The 19,889-nt window shown below is 42.8% G+C and overlaps 1 protein-coding gene across 2 annotated transcripts in view; it reads right to left on the bottom strand.

Moving 5' to 3' along the window:
• Positions 1-932: 932 nt before the first annotated feature.
• The window catches only part of EFCAB11 (EF-hand calcium binding domain 11), a 137,877-nt gene continuing 118,920 nt past the window's right edge, over positions 933-19,889 (bottom strand). Inside the window, exon 6 of one of the 2 annotated variants that reach the window (XM_059688330.1) lies at positions 933-987. In XM_059688330.1, the coding sequence (XP_059544313.1) occupies positions 948-987 (40 nt within the window). In that variant the 3' untranslated portion in view covers positions 933-947. Of the gene's footprint in view, positions 988-14,325; positions 14,523-19,889 lie in introns of those variants that run through there. The other variant, XM_059688320.1, reaches the window with a different exon arrangement.

The raw sequence follows: 19,889 nt of genomic DNA, 5'->3' as shown, positions 1-19,889 counted from the left end.
CATAAAACATTATATCAAAACCCTTGGCAGTGTCAAAAAGCAAGATTTCTGATTCCAATGAGTAGCTGAAGAAGAAAATTCAATTCCATTTTTTCTCGTTGTCTGCCAATTTTATAGCACTTCATTTAAAATGGAATCTCTAAAGAATCAATTCAAATTAGCTTTCCAGTTTCCCCCAAAGAATCTGCTTTAAAATAAATTGAATTGGAGCATGTGACATAATAAGTGAGCATAAAATTCATGTTAACTAGTCCGAAGGAAAAACTCATAATAAGGAAACAAATAATCTCACATGACTGAGCTAAAAATAGTCTTTAGATTGTCAGTTTCAAAATTGAACAAAAATAGGGGGAGTTGTTATAATAATGATATGGCGCATTTCTCCCTAATGAAATGGCCTTGAATTTTGTAATAAATTACAGAAAGAGAATCCTTTGGGTAAAAAAGAAGATGCCAGACATGAGTTGCTTTCATAAATAGAGTGACAGCAATGAAAATGCCGTCCAGCCGGGGCTGAGCGGCTACTCTATGAGGTGGCTTCACCACTGAAGACAGGACGGAGCTGGGGCGAGTCACAGTCAGAGGATGACCCATCCTGGTCTCCTGCGCCGTTTAGAAAGCGGCGTTTGCTTCTGTAGTTTTGTTTTGATCTGCAGTAAATATCATAAATATTTCTTTAAGATCTCTTTGTGAAGTACTAGGCCTCTGAGCTGCTTGAGGACAGAGACAATATCTTATTTGACTTGATGACCACCCCGTACCTATCACAATTCCTGGATTAACAAATTTATTGTTTAAATAAACTTAAATTTTAAAATTACACCTTTAAAAAAACTCACAGATAAGTTGGGAAATATGCCATAAGTTTGATTAAGGAGGAAACGGTTGGGTCGTGGTGATGTTTTGTCTTCTCATTACTGAAGTCGAGAAACAAATAACTTGGTTGATCATTGAAGTAGGCTTGATAGAGGTTCCTTAAGGCGCCGCCTGAAAGTAACCACAGAGGTGTTTACCTTAATGAGACTCAGTGTCTGAGAATTTAACTAGGTCTTGACATGTGGGGTCAGTCCTCCTTTCCACAACACCCATTTGGGCTTCCTTGCGTTTCCGCTGTGCTCACTCAATATGGCTTTTAAAAGAGAGTGTTTTATTTCCTGCCACCTTACCGACCTTCCATCTACCCATTCATTGGTTCATCCATCTGATCACCTGTCCATCAAATATTTAAGGATAGAGTGATGATGATGAATAATAACTAACATTTATTGAGTGCTTATTATGTGCCAAGCACTGTTTTAAACACTTTATACTAATTAACTCATTTAATCATCCCAACAATTCTATGAAGGCTATACTATCATCATCCACACTTTACATACAAAGCAACTGAGGCCCAGCAAAATGAAATACCCCGCCCAAGTTCACACCACTCGGAAGCAGGGGGGTTCAAGATTCAAACTCGGAGAGCCTGGCTCTAGAACAGCCGTGGGCAAACTACGGCCCTCGGGCCGGATGCGGCCCGTTTGAAATGAATAAAACTGAAAAAAAAAAGACCGTACCCTTTTATGTAATGATGTTTACTTTGAATTTATATTGGTTCACACAAACACTCCATCCATGCTTTTGTTCCGGCCCTCCGGTCCAGTTTAAGAACCCATTGTGGCCCTCGAGTCAAAAAGTTTGCCCACCCCTGGACTAGAACCACCAGTCTGCGGCACTAGATAGATAGACACAGTCTTGGCATTCATAAGCCTCTACCATTGCCCTTAGGAAAAAAAGACAAAGTGCCTTTTCCGGACTACAAGGCCCTGCCTGGCCTGGCTTCCTCTGTAAAGTCAGCTGCACCCGGCACCCTAGGCTCCATGCTGTGCCCCACAAGCCCTCAGCCACAGGGCCTGCCTCCCTTTGGCCTCTGCTCCCTGCCATGTCCCACCCACCAGAGGCTTTGGCACACGCCCTTCCCTCCTCTTTGTTGGGTTAGCTCTTCGTCATTCTTTAGATCAGGGGTCCTCAAACTACGGCCCGGCCCGCGGGCCACACGCAAATACAAATATTATATTTGTTCCCGTTTTGTTTTTTTACTTCAAAATAAGATATGTGCAGTGTGCATAGGATTTGTTCATAGTTTTTTTTTAAACTACAGTCTGGCCCTCCCAACGGTCTGAGGGACAGTGAACTGGCCCCCCGTTTAAAAAGTTTGAGGACCCCTGCTTTAGATCCCCATTTAATCCTCAGCAAGCCCATCCTATGTCCCTGCTTGGGCATCTCCCCCTCCTCATTATTTCTCTATATCAGATACTTGTCTGTTATGGCTGAATTGTGTATCCACCCCCCCCCCCCCATTTCACATGTTGAAGACCTAACCCCTGGTACTCAGGAGGTGACTGTATTTGGAGACTGGGCCTTTAAAGATGTGATTAAGTTAAAATGAGGTCGTTAGGGTGGGCCCTAATTCAGTCTGGCTGGAGTCCTTATAAGAAGAGGAAATTTGGACACAGACACGCACACCCACGGGGTGAGCATGTGAGGACGCTACGAGAGGGTGGCCGTTGTAAACCAAGAAGAGAGGCCTCAGATGAAATTAATCTTCTTATCCCTTGAGCTTGGACTTCCAGCTTTCAGAATTGTAAGAAAATATATTTCTGTTGTGGAAGCCACCCAGTCTGTGGTATTTAGTTGGGGCAGCCTGAGCAGACCTTCTCCTTCATAGAACCTGCCATAGTTGCAATGGAACTTTCATTTCATTATTTAATTACTATCTCTTTGAGAATAATGCAAGCTCCACAGGACGGGTTTTGCTCACCACGGTATCACCAGAGCCTGGCAAAGTGCCTGGCATGTAGTAGGTGCTCATTAAATACTTCTGCATGAATGAATAAAATATCTGAGTGAATGAATGAGCACATGCATGAAAGAAACAGTAATTACATAGTGGTTTTACCTCTGGGAAGATTTACTTGTGGCATGGGTAGCATCCAGAAACAAGGGCACCTTGTATTGGCTAATATGGGTATTAACATGCATTTATGTACCTTCAGTAGAAATAGCAAATTCCTGGAATTTCAAGTTTTTAGTCCCTCAGAGAAACACTATTCAATGAAATTTAATCTTGTGGATTTTATTTTTAAAGAGCCAAATATCTCTCTCTAGGGTAAAAAAGGATAATTTTAAGAGACATAAATCCAAAATCCTTGCAATTGGAAGAAAATATATTACTTGTAGCAAATCACGCTGATTAAGGTCATGCTTGATTTTGGTTTGGAAAATGTCCTTTCTGGTTTCCACGGGGGCCAGGACCCCCCCCCCCCACGAGGACAGAGGGGAATTGCCACACGGAGGGAGGGTGGGAGTCACGTGAGAATTTCTAGGTCGTCCTCTTTTCTGAGAAACTCATTATTCACTTAATTATTCATTCTGTTTATTTACTGTATAGTTATTACACATAAATATGGTGCAAATCCCCAGAATCCTCACACACCAGATGCCAGTTTCCCTCCGCAGTCCCAGAAGACATCGCCAAGCCATCACTGTGAGAATTAAAACAACAACAACTAAAACCCAATTAAAATTGTGCCAGCATGTTCATTTCCAAAAGAAAAACCCTGCAAATGAACAAGCTTTTAGTCACCCCCCTGACTGCTTCTGCAACGGAACAAATAAACAAAAACCCCTTAAACTAAAACTGGCATAGAATTAGTGTTTAAATCACAGCCCCCAGGAACTTTCTATCTGCACAGAAAGGGGACTCTGGCTAAGTCAACTTCGTATCATTTCTTTCAAAATCCAATGATGGAAGGAAACGTGTTGCTTTTCAGAATTTCAAGGTGTCTGGCCAAGCCCGGGGATGGCAGAAGGAGAAGCCAAGATGCTGACGTGATTGTTGGGGTCTTGGAATCTGTGGGTCACACAACCTAATGATCCTAATGATCTGAGCAGAGGGGGCTAAGGCAGCCGTGGGCAAACTACGGCCCACGGGCCGGATCCGGCCTGTTTGAAATGAATAAAACTAAAAAAAAAAAAAAAGACCGTACCCTTTTATGTAATGATGTTTACTTTGAATTTATATTAGTTCACACAAACATTCCATCCATGCTTTTGTTCCGGCCCTCTGGTCCAGTTTAAGAACCCATTGTGGCCCTTGAGTCAAAAAGTTTGCCCACCCCTGGGCTAAGGTGTACCTCACCCACCCGAGTATATGACTGGACCTCCTCAGGGGGTTAACACGTGGCCCAGGCTCTCTGCACAAAACCCAACCCAGTTCAGGTCACCTGGTCAGCCTCCTCCAAGAAAGGGTTGGGGTGCAGAGAGATTCACAACGGCTGAGGGCAGTGCCGGGCTGATGGCTGAGATGAAGGGTGTGTTGGGGGAGGAGGATGTGCAGAGAGGTTGGGTACATGTGTGTAAGTGGTCACAGGTCACCAATCCTCTGGGGATACTGACCTCATGAAGGACAGCCTGGCCTCTCAGATGAGTGTGTGGCTGTGGTCATCACCTCTGTAGACAGTTGCGGTGTAGTTGGGAGAACTGTCTGGACTGCTACCCCTCATACCAACCTAACAGTCTGCCTGGGGGGGCACGGTGAGACGGGCAGTGACCTATGAGATGAGGTCCATTACAGGAAGTCCTGAAGCTCCTCTGGGTAGGCCTGCAGTGTCTCCCAGACCTGGAGCTCAGACCTGCAAGACCAGGGCCGGGGTTCTCAGTGTTGGGTTGTGAGGGTGGGCTCAGGAGTCAGACTGGCCGGGTTCAAATTCCAGGTCCGCCCTTCCCACTAACGCTCCTTCATGTCTCTGTGCTCATTCCCCTCCTCAGAGTAAAGACACTGCCTCCCCGTCAGCGCTGCCATAGAATTAAATGTGCATTTGAAGTGCTTACAACAGTCAGCCAATGGCAGGCGTACAGTAATCGTTGGTTTTTACTATCAATGTTAATAAGTTCCAGTGCATGTAGTAATTTAGCACAGGACTAAGCTTTGCGGGAGCCATTTTTCCTACTTTTCGTTTCCAAGGCAGCTGATCGAACCGTTTATTTCACTCTTAAGCAATAAGAATATGGCTATTCCTAGAACCTCAGCTTCAAATAAGTCCACCAATGCCTTATGGCCATTTTTGTTACCTGTTGCAAATATTTCTAGTCACAAAGCCTAATTTGGGGCCCTTTTTGCTGAGAAGGCAAAAACATTCTTTGAGTCTAATCTATTCAGCAATTACATCATCAAGTATCAGGCCCACCAAAACACAAAAGGCCTTCATTAATAATATATGGAATAGGAACTCTGTAAAATATTTCGTTATTGGTTTCTTGTTAACGTAACATTAATAATCTGTTGCTGCTTTAAGAATTCCTGGGCACAAAAGCCTGATATATTAGGTTATGGCTCAAATTAGATATATTAAACAGTGACACCCATGGTATCATGAAAGAAACATGGTAACACTGAGAAAGTCAATTTTAAATTAAAATAAAATCATTCTCTCTGTCTTATGCTTCAATTTTCAAAGCAGCTGCTCTTTCAGATTAGCACTGACATGACCTCAACTATCAGAGGTCCAATGGTACATGTGTGTGCCCAGCCCCTCCCTCCCCTGACAGGCATTTCAAGTAGAGTTGCTCCAATTCCATCTCTTGGGTGGGGCAGGGGTGCAAGGGGAGAAGAGGAAGCCAGGGAGGAGGGAGTGGGACTCCCTGGGTTCACAGTCACGACTATCCAAGTCAGGCACCAGGGATGGGAAGACTGGGCCGCACCTGCATAAAGTCATAACATTGGCCTGGAAGATCCCATTGAGATCAGCTAATCCACCATTTCCCAAGGAATGATCCAGGGATGGCTCTCTTTACACACACACACACACACACACACACACACACACACACACAGTTCAATGGTCCATCAAATAAGTCTGAGAAACTGTACATTTCTTAGAATCCCATAATGGACTTTAGCATTTTAAAGTTTCTATGAACTCTTATAGTAAAAAACAAAAAACAAAAAACATTTATAATCTTTAACCCAGTATTTCTCAAGATTCCTTGGCATGGCACCCTTTGCTCATATCACATTTATGTGTAACGGGCAATGAGCAACCTTACCTTAGTCAACCTCCTCATTGAAATTGATAAGGAAGAGGAAATGGAGGCCTCAGACAAGTGGCTTGTTGAAGAGCATAGCAGGTAGGGCCTGAGTGGAGAGTAGAAGTCAGATCTTCTGATTCTTAGCTCCATACCACACTGCCTCTCAGAGAAAGTGCCCTCTCATTCGTCAATCTACGCAGAACTGTCATGCTCCAGGCACAGTGCCAGCCACTAAAAACATGAAGATAAAAAGGACACATAGTGTCCGGCTTCGGAAAGTTCATAAGCTAGATTTGGAGATAGATATGGAAATGTACCATTGTACTACAACAAGGGAGAACTCTGGAGATCGCGGTAGGAGTCCAGAAGAAAGTAGGACTAATCTCCCAAAGGAGTTAGGAGAGTAGCCACACAGGAGGTGACGTTGGCATGGGGCCTTGAAGGGTGACCAGGAGTTTGCCTCAGAATATTTGTCCCTCCACTCAATCCCCTTGTAAGGGGTTCTTACAATAACTCCCTTGTATGGGTAATGTTTGCATAAACACCATGCTGGTGCCACATTACCTTGTCACCTGATTGGACCAGGATTAGGGCCATACAGCAGCCAATCTAAAGGCTGGCCAGCACCCTGTTGGATGTCCAGAGAGCACTGTCCAACAGAACTTTGTTCACGGATGAAAATGTTTTATTGGGCAATGTTCAATATGGTAGCTGCCAATCACATATAGCTGCTGGACACTCATAATATGGCTATTGAATATGGCCATTCAGTTAAAGAAACTGAATCTTTAATGTAACTTTTTGATCAGTTAAAAATTAAGTTTAAATTGTCACACATGCTGGTGGTGACCACATTGGCTAGCAGTTTTTGACTGGTAAACAATTTAAAATACAAGTTGCTCTAGGGCAGTGGTCGGCAAACTGAGGCTCGGCAAACTGCGGCTCGTGAGCCACATGTGGCTCTTTGGTCCCTTGAGTGTGGCTCTTCCACAAAATACCGACTTCTGCGCATGGCCACACATTCGCACTGTATGTGTGCCCCTGCATGTGGTATTTTGTGGAAGAGCCACACTCAAGGGGCCAAAGAGCCGCATGTGGCTCGCGAGCTGCAGTTTGCCGACCACGGCTCTAGGGTTATGATTTGATGTTGAAATCTAAGTTTAAAAGTAGTGTTGGAACATTTAAGAGAATTAAGACATATCAGATTATAGACTTTAATTAAATATAACAATGTAATACATGGGAAGATGTATTTTTCATTAGAGAATCAAAAACATTCAAGGAATTAGCTAGAATTCAATAATGAAACTAGAAGGAAAGAAAAGTTTTTAACTTAACAATCCAGTTTTGCAACGAGAAAACCCACTGTGTGGGAAAACATATTTGCCAATGACATATCTGATAAGGGCCTAATCTCCAAAATTTATAGGGAACTCATACAACTTAACAAAAGAAAGATAAACAATCCAATCAAAAAATGGGCAAAGGACCTAAATAGACACCTTTCAAAAGAGGACATCCAGAAAGCCAAGAGACATATGAAAACATGCTCAAAGTCACTAATCATCCGAGAGATGCAAATCAAAACAGCAATGAGGTACCATCTCACACCTGTCAGACTGGCTATCATCAACAAATCAACAAACGACAAGTGCTGGAGAGGATGTGGAGAAAAAGGAACACTTGTGCACTGCTGGTGGGAATGCAGACTGGTGCAGCCACTATGGAAGACAGTATGGAGTTTCCTTAAAAAACTGAAAATGGAACTCCCATTTGACCCTGTGATCCCACTTCTAGGAATATATCCCAAGAAACCAGAAACACCAATCAGAAAGGATATATGCACCCCTATGTTCATAGCAGCACAATTCACCATAGCTAAGATCTGGAAACAGCCTAAGTGCCCATCAGTAGATGAATGGATTAGAAAACTGTGGTACATCTACACGATGGAATACTATGCTGCTGTAAAAAGGAAGGAACTCTTACCATTTGCAACGGCATGGATGGAACTGGAGAGCATTATGCTAAGTGAAATAAGCCAGTCAATAAAGGAAAAATACCACATGATCTCACTCATTCATGGACAATAGAGACCATAATAAACTTTTGAACAATAATAGATACAGAGGCAGAGCTGCCTCAAACAGATTGTCAAACTGCAGCGGGAAGGCCGGGGAGGGTTGGGGGGCAGGAGGTAGGGGGGTAAGAGATCAACTAAAGGACTTGCATGCATGCATATAAGCATAACCAATGGACATAAGACACTGGGTGATAGGGGAGGCTAGGGGACTGTCTAGGGCGGGGGGATAAAATGGATACATATGTAATACCCTTTGTAATACTTTAAGCAATAAAAAAAAAAAAAAAAAAAAAACAAACAAACAAAAAAACAATCCAGTTTTGAACAGCCTATGTATCAAAAAGGAAATCGCAAGAAATTAGAACATATTTTGAAGATAATAGTGAAGATAAGGCATATTAAAACTTATGAGATGCAGCCAAAGCAGTGTTTAGAGGACATTTATAGCCTTAAATATAAGTGTTGGAATAGAGGCTGAAAATCAATGATCTTAGCCTCTCACATAGCTAGACATAAGAAAAGTAAAAGATAAAGGAAATTATAATAAGGGCAGAAATAATGAACACAAAAGTAAAGAAGAGCAACAAGCCCCAAAATTAAAAGATTAATAAAATTGATAAGCCCCTAGAAAGACCAATCAAGAAAAGATAACTGAATACATTATTTATACATGCTGTTAAAACTTAAGGAATTTAGGATTGAATTATGAAAGCCTTATTCATCTTAAACTGATGAATAAAATTTAATGGCATAAATAAAACAATATGATCTGCATATGAGATGAAAGCTTAAGGAAGAACTAGGCTTATTACCATTTGCTCTGGTCTTAATGTTTGTGTCCCCCTTAAAATTCATATCTTGTAATCCAGGAGGTGGGGCCCTTAGGAGGGGATTGCATCATGAGGGCAGAGCCTATGTGAATGACATTAGTGGCTTTATAATAGAGGCCCGACTGCCTGTGAGGTGACAGTGAGGACACTGGCGTCCATGAAGAAGCAGGCACCCACCGGACATCAGACCTGCCAATACCATCGTCTCAGACTCACAGCCCTCAGAACTGTGGGAAATGTCTGTCTGTTATTTATAAGCCACCCAATCTATGGTATTTTTGTTATAGCAGCTGGAACAGACTAAAACACCATTATAACTTTAATGAATAAAACATAAACTTTGTAAAACCAAAGTTGTCCCTGAATAGTCTCACAGTGACCATGCCGGCTACGGTGGCTAGGTCACAGTGCCATGCTGAGGTGAAGCTGCAGTGACTGCAGAGTACACATGCTCCATCATTAACAGGCACCTCCCCCAGCTTTACTGAGATATAACTGACATATAACATTGTAAGTTTAAGTGCACACGTGATGACTTGATACACGTATGTATTGCAAAATGATTACCTCAATAAGGTTCGTTAACACCTCCATCACTTCACATAATAACCTTTTTTATTTTTTAGGGTGAGAACATTTAGGATTGACGCTCTTAGTACCTTTCAAGTATATAGTTAGATATGGTCATGATGTTGCCTCTTAGGTCTCCAGAACTTACTCATCTTAGGGAGACTTTGTGTGTGTGTGTGTGTGTGTGTGTGTGTGTGTGTGTTTAAGGTTCTCCTAATGCCATTCAAAAGCAAATGCTTTAAACTACATGAGGTCTCTTCTTTGTCAGAAACCAGCTCAAATAATAGGAAAGGCTGTGAACGTACTTCCCAGTGGGCCATCATTGAGAGTTGAGAGAGTCCTATAAAGGTGCCATAAAATGTTGGTCATTAAAGTTTTTTTGCTAATAAACAAATGTATCCTGTATCATTATTTTAAAATTTAAATAGTGGAAAGGGATAGAATTTCCATCATAAATATCTAAAATTAAAAAATAATAAACTTTTAATTTTAGAACAGTTTTGGATTTACAGGAAAAAAAAATGTGAATACAGAGTCCCGTACACCTCACACCCAGTTTTCCCTAATATTAACATCTTATGTTAATATGGTACATTAATCATAATTAATGAAATATATTGATACATCATTATTAACTGAAGTCCATACTTTATTCAGATTTCCTGGTTTTTTACCAAATGTCTTTTTACTGTTCTAGGATCCTGTTCTGGCTCTCATGTTAGTCATCCTGGGTCCTTAGACTCTTCCTGGCTGGGATAGTTTCTTCTATTTTTCTTGTTTTTTGATGACCTGGACAGTTTTGAGGAGGATTGGCCAGGTATTTTGTAAAATGTGTCTGAGTTGTGATTTGTCGGATGTTTTTCTCTGATTAGACAGGGATTGTTTGTTTTGGGAAGGAGAACCAGAGAGGTAAAGTGTCATTTTCATCACCTGCATAAAAGTGCATAATGTCCACATGATTTATCACTGTTGATATTGACCTTGATCACCTGGCTGAGGTGGTGACTGTCAGGTTTCCTCCTGTTGCTGTCCCGCCCTCTGCACTGCACTCTTGGGAAGGTCACCTTACGCAGTCCGCACTGACCGAAAAGGGAGCTACGCTTCCTCTTTGAGGGCAGGGAACCTACGTAAATGACTTGGAATTCTTCTGAGTTGAGATTTATCTCTACTCTTCCATTTATTTAGTTATTCTATGATTTATTTGAATCAATATGGACTCATAGATATTTATTTCAGACTTTGGGTTATAACCCAATACTATATTTTGTTGCTCAAATTGTTTCAGCTTTGGTCACCAGGAGCTCTTTCAGTTGGTTCTTGTGTCCCTTTGACATACGTCCTACCAACATGGGGTTTTTGTGTGCCTGGTTTTTTGTTTGTTTTTAAGCACTCCCTCACTTTCTGGCGCTACAAGATGCTCCAGGCTCAAAAACAAAAACAAAAATCAGGTTTGGGGTTGAGCAGAGGTCAAGGCTAAAGGAGAGATTTGTTTGTGGCATCATACCCAGGAAGGTGACAGCTGAAGTCTTGGAATGAAACCATCCTTGGTTGGAGAAGCTGTTGATCCAGAAGATTGGCCAACTCCAGGGCCTTGGAGAATGCTACCACTTGCGGATGGTTGTAGGAGAGAAAACAGAAAAGGATAGTGGGCGAACATGGACATAGACATACCACAAAAGGCCAGTGTTGTGGAGGCTAAAGAGAGAAAAACCCAGCAGAAGGGACAAGTGTGACGGGGTCTGAGAGGGGCTGGTGGGTTTGACCTTTAGTAGGTCACTGGTGACCTCTTTGAGAGCTGTGGCCACAGAGGAAGACTGGAGCTGATTGTAGTGAGAGGGCAGGTTCAGGCTGCGGCACTGGAGAGAGAAGTAGCAACAGCTTCCTCCTCCATCTTCAGTTACTCCTCAGTCTCTTCAGAAGGCTCTTTCCTTTGCTGCCCAGTAAATGCTGATGTTACCTAGGACTCTATCCTTGGCTCCTAACAGTTAGGATTCTCTTGGTTTCAAATAACAGCAGCAACTCCGGCTGGCTTGAGCAGAAAGATTTACTGGAAGGAGACAAGATTACCTCACAGGACCCAAGGGTTACGACTGGACTTTGCACATAAGCTTTAAGTAGAAATCAAGCACCATAGGGTCTCTCCAGCTTCTTTCTTATTCCCCTCTTGGTGTCTATTTCATTTTCTGCCTCCATCACAGATAAGCTGTCTCAGATTCCAGGCCACGTGGTGGAAAACGCCTGCCACTTGCTCAGAGTCATACCCACTCCCTCAGCCACTCTGAGGAGCACTGCTGTCTCACTTTCATTCCTAATGTCTTCCAAAGGGAGAGAATGAGTGGACCAACTTGCATAGAGGCCCACCCTTGAGCTATCCAACTAAGGGCAGACCCACAAGGTCATGCTGCACAGACAGGGCAGGGACCAGGACCTGGGGGAGAAGCTGAGGGAAAAGCTTACAGGATGGGCATAAGGATTGGGCTTGAGGGAGTGATAAGGAGGGGAAGGTGACATGAGCAGTTTCTGGCCTGTGCTCTGAAAGCCTGGGCCCTCCTCAGCAGCAAATTCTAGGGGTGCTCTCCTTCCTAGATCAGGGGCCAGCCATATTGTTTTCTTCTAAGAAAGAAAACCGAACGATTGCCCAGCTCTTATCAACTTACCCTAGGACCAGGCAGCCCTCAGTGGACCTTGGTGAGCACCCATGGGCCATGTCTACTCTTGGGGAACCAGAGTTGACTGTTTCAGGGGCCAACTGAGCCTGTTTCTGTGGTCTTTGAACTTGGGACTGGATGGATCCCAGGCCAGATGCGATTTAGAATGGTGGGAGGTTGATGGTGACTACAGCACAGAGACGGAGTCAGGGCTGCTGGTCCTAGTTATCCTGGACACCAGCTGTGCCACTGTCCTCCCTGTGTTAGACTCTACGGACTGGCCTGCCACTTTCCAGTACATTCCCTCTCTGTCTAAGCCAGCGGTCGCCAACCTTTCGGACCTCACGGACCACCATTTGGCGACCGCTGGTCTAAGCTTCTTTGAGTAGGTTTCTGGGAGCCTGGGCTAATCTAACATCAAAGGAGTTGTCCAATAGCTGTTCACTATTAGTCTGGCCTCTAACCTCCCATTTCAACTGGACAGAGTGACCCCTCCCTTTCTCTTGTCACGTTTCCTGGGAGAAATGAGGTCCAACATAGTGCTTGCAATAGGAGGTTTTGGTGTGCTGGCAATGACTGACATACTGGCACTTGACCGTGTATTACTCCAACTTTGATATTTAAAAAATTGAAAATCAGCATGACTTATGTATGAAGATAAGGATCAACAGCTCAATGATTCAATTTATGATGGAAATATACTTGCTGAACAAAACTCTCCCTAAAGTCAGAAAGGGCTTTTCACCAGCCAGAACAATCTGAACTAAAACACACATGATACCATCCTGGCCCCATTGGCAGGAATAGATTTACAGAAAAATTTTGAAAATGGTAGAGTTCCCACAAACTCCTCAGCCAATTTCCCCTATCATTAACCTTTTATATGAGTATGACATATTAGTCACAATTAATGAGCCACTGCTAATACAATATTATTAACTAAAGTCCATACTCTATTAGTGTTTCCCTGATGTCCTTTCTTATTCCAGGATCCCATCCAGAATACCAAATTACATTCAGCTATGCTTCTTTAGGCTCCTCTGATTTATCACAGCTGAAGACCTTATTTTTACTAAGCTTATCTGCTAATAATTGGTGTTAGAATGATGCTTACTTAATGGTTCTATTTTACAAATTTACATTTTTCTCCATCTTTAAATATTTAATACTTTAATAATTTGAATTACATTAGATAGTTTCCTCATGTTGATAATGTTAGGAATTCTGAACATCTAGAGATAAAATATTAGTATTGATGCTGGTATTTATTTTAAATAAATGCTGGCCGAAACCGGTTTGGCTCAGTGGATAGAGCGTCGGCCTGCAGACTGAAAGGTCCCAGGTTCGATTCCGGTCAAGGGCATGTACCTGGGTTGCGGGCACATCCCCAGTAGGAGATGTGCAGGAGGCAGCTGATCGATGTTTCTCTCTCATCGATGTTTCTAACTCTCTATCTCTCTCCCTTCCTCTCTGTAAAAAAATCAATAAAATATATTTTAAATAAATAAATAAATAAATAAATAAATAAATAAATAAATAAATGCTGGATGTCCAGTGTCACAGTTTTTGTTGCAGTTTAGTAGTTACTGGCCCAACATAAAGGGCTCTGCAAATAAGTCCTTCCCCCAATACCTTTACTCCACTCTGTTCTTCCTCTGTGTACAGCTGGAGAAGACTCACCTGTGTCTGTCTTGCACAGCCAGTGCCCTGGGGCATTTTTCAATGATGCCTTTGACCCTGGGTACATGATCTTAGAGAATTCTTAAAGCTTTGCATTCCCAGCACCTTGCTCATTACTCCGAACCTAATGAGGACACGCTTCAGGTAGGTGCTATATTTTTGTTCAACCAAATTGAAGGCATGAAGGAAACTGGCCCATTGGCAGGAGAAAGCGGCTGTTCTCCTGAAATTAGGAACTGATGAGAATCAGGGAGCCCAGGTAGCGTGGCAAGGACTAGTAGAGGCGTGGAGGGTTGCAGAGTGGGGGGTTGAGAGTGAGGAGGAGGGGGCCCAGTGGCAGAGCCTGACTCAGGGTGGCTAGCCAACATGAAGGAAACTACCTGTAATGACTGTAATGACCACCTCTAGGATTCGGAGACGCTACCAATGATCAGCATCTGAAAACCATGAGGAAGAGTTTAATCGCAAGCATGCAGCACTGCAGAACGAATGTTGACATTTAAATACACGACAATCTATTGGTCTCCCCGGAAGTTGCTGAAAGCCCCTCACGACGTCAGGCTTCACTTCTGTCCGTAGTTCATGGCATATTCGAAGTCTTTAAAGCTGACATGGCCATCTGAGTCTCGGTCTACTTCCCTGAGAAATGAAACAAGAAGTTACTTACAGGTGTTTTTCACCCCACGTGTGCATCAGAGGCACATCAGAATATGTCTTTGCATGTTATGGGAGAGGCACCCATTTATCTACTTGAAGTCTAAGGCTGATGCCTAGTTTTTCCCTTACATTGATAAGTGGGAAGGAAAGAGAAAGGTATCTGCTAAAACCTACTGAAATAATATATTCTGCACATTGAATGGAATGAAGCCAACCCACAGGTTATGTCAGAAAAGCAGGACTGATGGTTCTTCCAGTCATTTTGCAAATTGTTTCTGTGATACATCGATAAACACATATGCATTACCCAACAGAAATGAGGAATAAACCAATAAGGGGTCAGAACATTTTGGGAATAATAATGAAGGGAACAATGATTGACATCGTGCATCCCATTGCCTTTACATCCCTTCTCTCATTGAATCTGTGCACCGATGCTAGGAGGGGTCCCTTTTCCGGATGGAAGCATTGCGCTTAAAGAGGTTAATAGTTTCACAAGCTCACACTGCTGGTGAGTGGCAGGGTTGGAAATCAAACCAGGATCATTAAATTCCAAAACCAGGGCTCTATACACAACTGCATGCTGCCTCCCTGTGTAAATAGGACGTTCAGGAGTGAAATGGTTGTGCTGCAGTTTCCACGGGGCTAACTAGCCAGCTCCTGAAGTTCTCACTGGCTTCATCCGTGGCCTCAGAAGATCTGATAAACCCTCACCAACACCCCAGCGCCTTGTCTGACTCCTCTAAAGAGTGGTGAGGATGTGAGCCTCTGGCTGGCAGGCTGAGGGGGTGGGTGGCCTCAGTGGGGTTGGCCCTGTGCGCCCCTGAGACAGGAGGACTGCCACCCAAACAGGGAGCAGGGGAATGGCACCCACGTGGATAGGTTACCCCATGTCAGAAGGACGTGATTACTGCCTATGCCGCACACGCGACCCTTACCAGTAAAAGTAATGTTTATTTAAACAGAGTGTTTGAAAGGATAACTGATGAGTGGTGGTCACAATTCCTCTTTGGGGGGCATTCTAAAACAAAGCTTTACACGACTTATGGAAATTATATTCCGTTGAAACGACAAATGGTTTCAACCATGACACAGAGCTTTTTAAAACCAAGATTGGCCCAAGTCACAGAGCCACTAATCAGTGGAACCGTTTTAAAGCAGGCTTTTAAAATATTGAATTCTAAAATAAACTTTCTGAATATTTCATGCCAAAGTCTCTGAAGTCTTTAATGGTCCTGGATGGAGCGATGATAATTTTTCATTCTTTTGAAGTAGAGAAAACCCCCACTTCTCTGCCCGAGGGCAAAACCATGTTGCAGTGTGTTAGTATAAAATGACTGCAGACTGTGGAGGCCATTATTCTTGTTACTTCTTTTGGTAAAATATACATGACAATTTCATGCTATTCAGGACCAAAAGCAGACTGTCAGATCTCTTCTAAGGGATTAGAAGTAATCAGTATCACATGTTACTGACTACAGAACAGAAACCATCACTTGTATTAAATTAGATCATTGAAGATTCTTAATATTGCCTAAGTATTTTTTTTTCCCCAGGAACTGGATTAGATAAACGGCCTTTTTTCTTTCCGCTCTGAACTGGTATGGTTGAATTCTACTGCTCAGAGGGTGAGTTAAGTGGATAACGGAGGAAAGTAATGTTTAGAATAAATGGCTTCTGATAATATTTTTTGGTGTGTTTATTCACTTATCGAGACGCTGCATGCTTGTAGAAAAAGGGAATCCCTTAGCCTGATTTTCTCAGCAAATGGCCTTCACTTTTTATTTTTTTGCTGTCGTTGCCAAAGCTTCCCATCCTAAAATGGGCACAGCATAGCCGAGAGGTGCTAAAATGGAAAGGTTTATTCATAAGGTGTGGAGTGGCATTTTATTTATGTAATGAATGGAGGAACATTATGTTTATATTTAGAAGGAGAACATGGTAAAATACTTTCTGCCTTCCAACTTTTCTTCCTCATCGCACATTTATATGAGCAGATCTGGTTGCTTCGGGGAGTGAGAAGAGGAAATTCGCATCTGAGAGCTATCATTGTAAAAGCTAAAATATACTGTTGTGCGTCGCAGACGGAGTGATTGCGGAGCAGGAAGGCACCCACACTCAGGCACGGTGCGAAGAAGAGCAGATGTGGCTGGCGGGTGGAACCGGTGGCGTGGGGAGGAGGTGGAGATAACGGCGCTGGGTAAGAAAGTTTTATTGCTTCCGTTTACAGCATTCAGCCCTAAAAGGAGTGTATTCGGGTTATGAAATGAGAGTGTGTATTCAGCAGGAAAACAGCCCGCCACCCCTCACCCCGACCAGAAGGAAACTCTACGATGGCCAGAACTTTCCCTCGGTCGCCCCCCGAGTCCCCACCTCTTAGTGCAGAGCAGGCAATGAATGGATCTGTGGGACGAATGAATCGGGGGAAACAGTGGACAACCTGACGGAATACCGACTGCCCTCCAGGAGGTCCTGGGGATTAAGGAAAGAGTATATCACCACTGTCTTATGCAGTCTCATCACCGGCCAGAGAAAGAATACACACCGGCGAGGCCCCTAGGAACCATCACTCAGGGACCGAAAAGCAATGGCAGTTACCGCCTATGCCCAACCGCATTAGACAAACACAGACGCGGCACAAGAGAGACCAAGGCAGGGTGAACTCTGGGGAATGAGGCTGCAGAGGACGGCACCGGACGGACAGAAGGGACCCCATTGAGTGGCAGGCTGAACGGTTTAGGGATAAAGAGCAGGAAATTGAACGCCAAGGCAGAAGAGAGAGAGTCCTACCTACAGGTGAAATCTGAGCACTTCAATCCAGGTACCTGGCTGCTCTCACCAGACCTGTGGATATAGGTAAGGTGGCCCTTGAACAACGCTGGTGTTAGGGCCTGACTCCCCCATAGACAGTCAAAAATCTTGCATGTAACCTGACTCCCCCCAAACTAACTACTAATACCCTCCTACTGACTGGAACATAAACAGTCAATTAACACAGATTCTGTATGTTATATGTATTACATACGGTGCCCTTAGAATAAGCGAGAGAAGAGAAAATGGTATTATGAAAATCACAAGAAAGAGAAATTACATTTGCAGTATTTATTGAAAATAATCCATGTATAAGTGGACTCCTGCAGTTTCAAGTGTCAATTGTAGACATATAAACAAGCTTATATTTCAGAACTAGCTTTTCAAAGGTGTTAACAAAGCTTATATAGATGTGTAAGAGAAATATAAATTGTTATCGATAATAACTGCTTTTAGAAATGTAGAACCAATTAAATAAAAGACTTTCTGGTTTACTTGGCGTTTTTTTTGTTTGTTTTTTAAAAATATATTTTTATTGGTTTCAGAGAGGAAGGGAGAGAGAGAGAGAGAGAGAGAGAGAGAGAGAGAGAGAGAGAGAGAAACATCAATGATGAGAGAGAACCATTGACCGGCTGCCTCCTGCACGCCCCCTACTGGGGATCGAGCCCACAACCTGGGCATGTGCCCTTGACTGGAATCAAACCCAGGACCCTTCATTCCACAGGCCGACGCTCTACTTACTGAGCCAAACCAGCCAGGGCTGGTTTGCTTGTTTTTTGAGATGCAAAAGGAAGATCCAAAATTGATTTTGGAAGTAGTCATTCAAGAGAGCTGAACTGGCCCTAACCAGTTTGGGTCAGTGGATGGAGCATCTGCCTGTGGACTGAAGGGTCCCAGGTTCGATTCTGGTCAAGGGCATGTACCTTGGTTGTGGGCTCATTCCCAGTAGGGAGTGTGCAGGAGGTAGCTGATCAATGTTTCTCTCTCATCAGTGTTTCTGACTCTCTATCCCTCTCCTTTCCTCTCTGTAAAAAATCAATAAAATATATTTTAAAAAAGAGAGGGCTGAACTGCTCTGTAATCAGTACAGACATCCTAGGACCATCTGGGAGGAAGGAGATGACAAGCAAAATAAGAGAGGGTGCAGAAAGAGGGGGCTACCAAGAGAAATGTAAGGGGGCTGGGATCCTGTACAGGTAGAACTGGCCCAAGAAAAAATCCCCAGTGGTGCAATGATCAGAAGTCCTTGAGTTGCCTACAGTTGCATTACTTCACCTCTCCCTGTCTTCGCCGAGGGGTGCAATAGGCACACACTCTAAGGGGGGATGGTGTGTTGGGGGTGTCTATGTTGAGTTAGGCAATGAGTTTAGTCTGAGTGGGTGCAGGAGAATGCAAGAGAAGCCAGTAAGATGATCTATCAATTGAATGAATTAAGAGAGATAAGAAGTTGGAGCCAAAAGCTGTCCAGAACTTTGCAAAAAAAAAAAAAAAAATCGTGGGAGATGCTTTAAAATCCCACAGAACATGGAATGGGGGTTCCTGGCAATTCTATCAAGCCTTGGAGGTGTAGGAAGGCCTCGGATGACCCTGGGATTCATGGAGAATTTCAGGCAGGAGTAGACTCGGTCTATGCAGCTGAGTTCTGACAGTTTTCATATCTGTTAAAATACATTTTCTGACTCATCACAGAAGTGGTTATAATTACTTTCATCAGCATGAGCCTTCGCATTTGCCTCTTTTACATCCTGATTTGTTAGCCAAGATTTTGTTCTGTCCCTTTTTGTGATGCTGTGAGAACGCCAGCAGCCCAGACTAGATGGGCCCCGGTGACCCGGGAGCTGAATGGTCCCTCCTGAAGGAGCCAGGGTTTCACACTGAGAATCTTTAAGTGAAGCCATAACGTTGCTCTAATACACTCTGAAGAGAGACATAAGTTGTTGCTTTTTTAATTTAAAAAATATGTAAATAGTGAATGTTTCTCACAAGTACTAAATGTTTTCTTTTGTACAAAAATATTTACATCATAACATTTCTTGTAATGTTCTGAAAGTAGTTATTTCTTTGAAAATATTTTTTTGCTGTAAAATAAGTTGAGAGAGTACCCCATGGCCAGCTCTCCAAAGCCAGATTTCACACTAGAATAATTGTTTTTGGCCAAGTTACTTTAAAGAAAAAAAAAAAAAAAGGAACAAGGAAATGGTTGAATTTCATTACATTGAAACAATAAAATACTTTCTATTAAAATGATATAAAGACTATAAAAGGGACATTTTTCAGTGGAAACAAGAATACAAACTAGCACATATATTACAAATGCAATGTCATACACATCTATATTTATTTGGGTAAAAGTTGAAAGTTATATGCTCAACAGAAACTTTGTCTTATGAGTAATCTGCCTTAAAATATTCTTTAACATCGATCTATTTTTCAACTAAAGGAATATTTTCTTTCTCTTTAGTCTGAATTTTCTAAACAAGTGACCTTATTTCTCAAGGATAGATCCTCAATAGTCAGATCAGGGTTTTACAATCTCAG

This window comes from Myotis daubentonii, chromosome 1, assembly GCF_963259705.1.
Source record: "Myotis daubentonii chromosome 1, mMyoDau2.1, whole genome shotgun sequence".
NCBI classification, from domain to species: domain Eukaryota; kingdom Metazoa; phylum Chordata; class Mammalia; order Chiroptera; family Vespertilionidae; genus Myotis; species Myotis daubentonii.
This window is presented reverse-complemented; position numbering and strand designations above follow the sequence as displayed.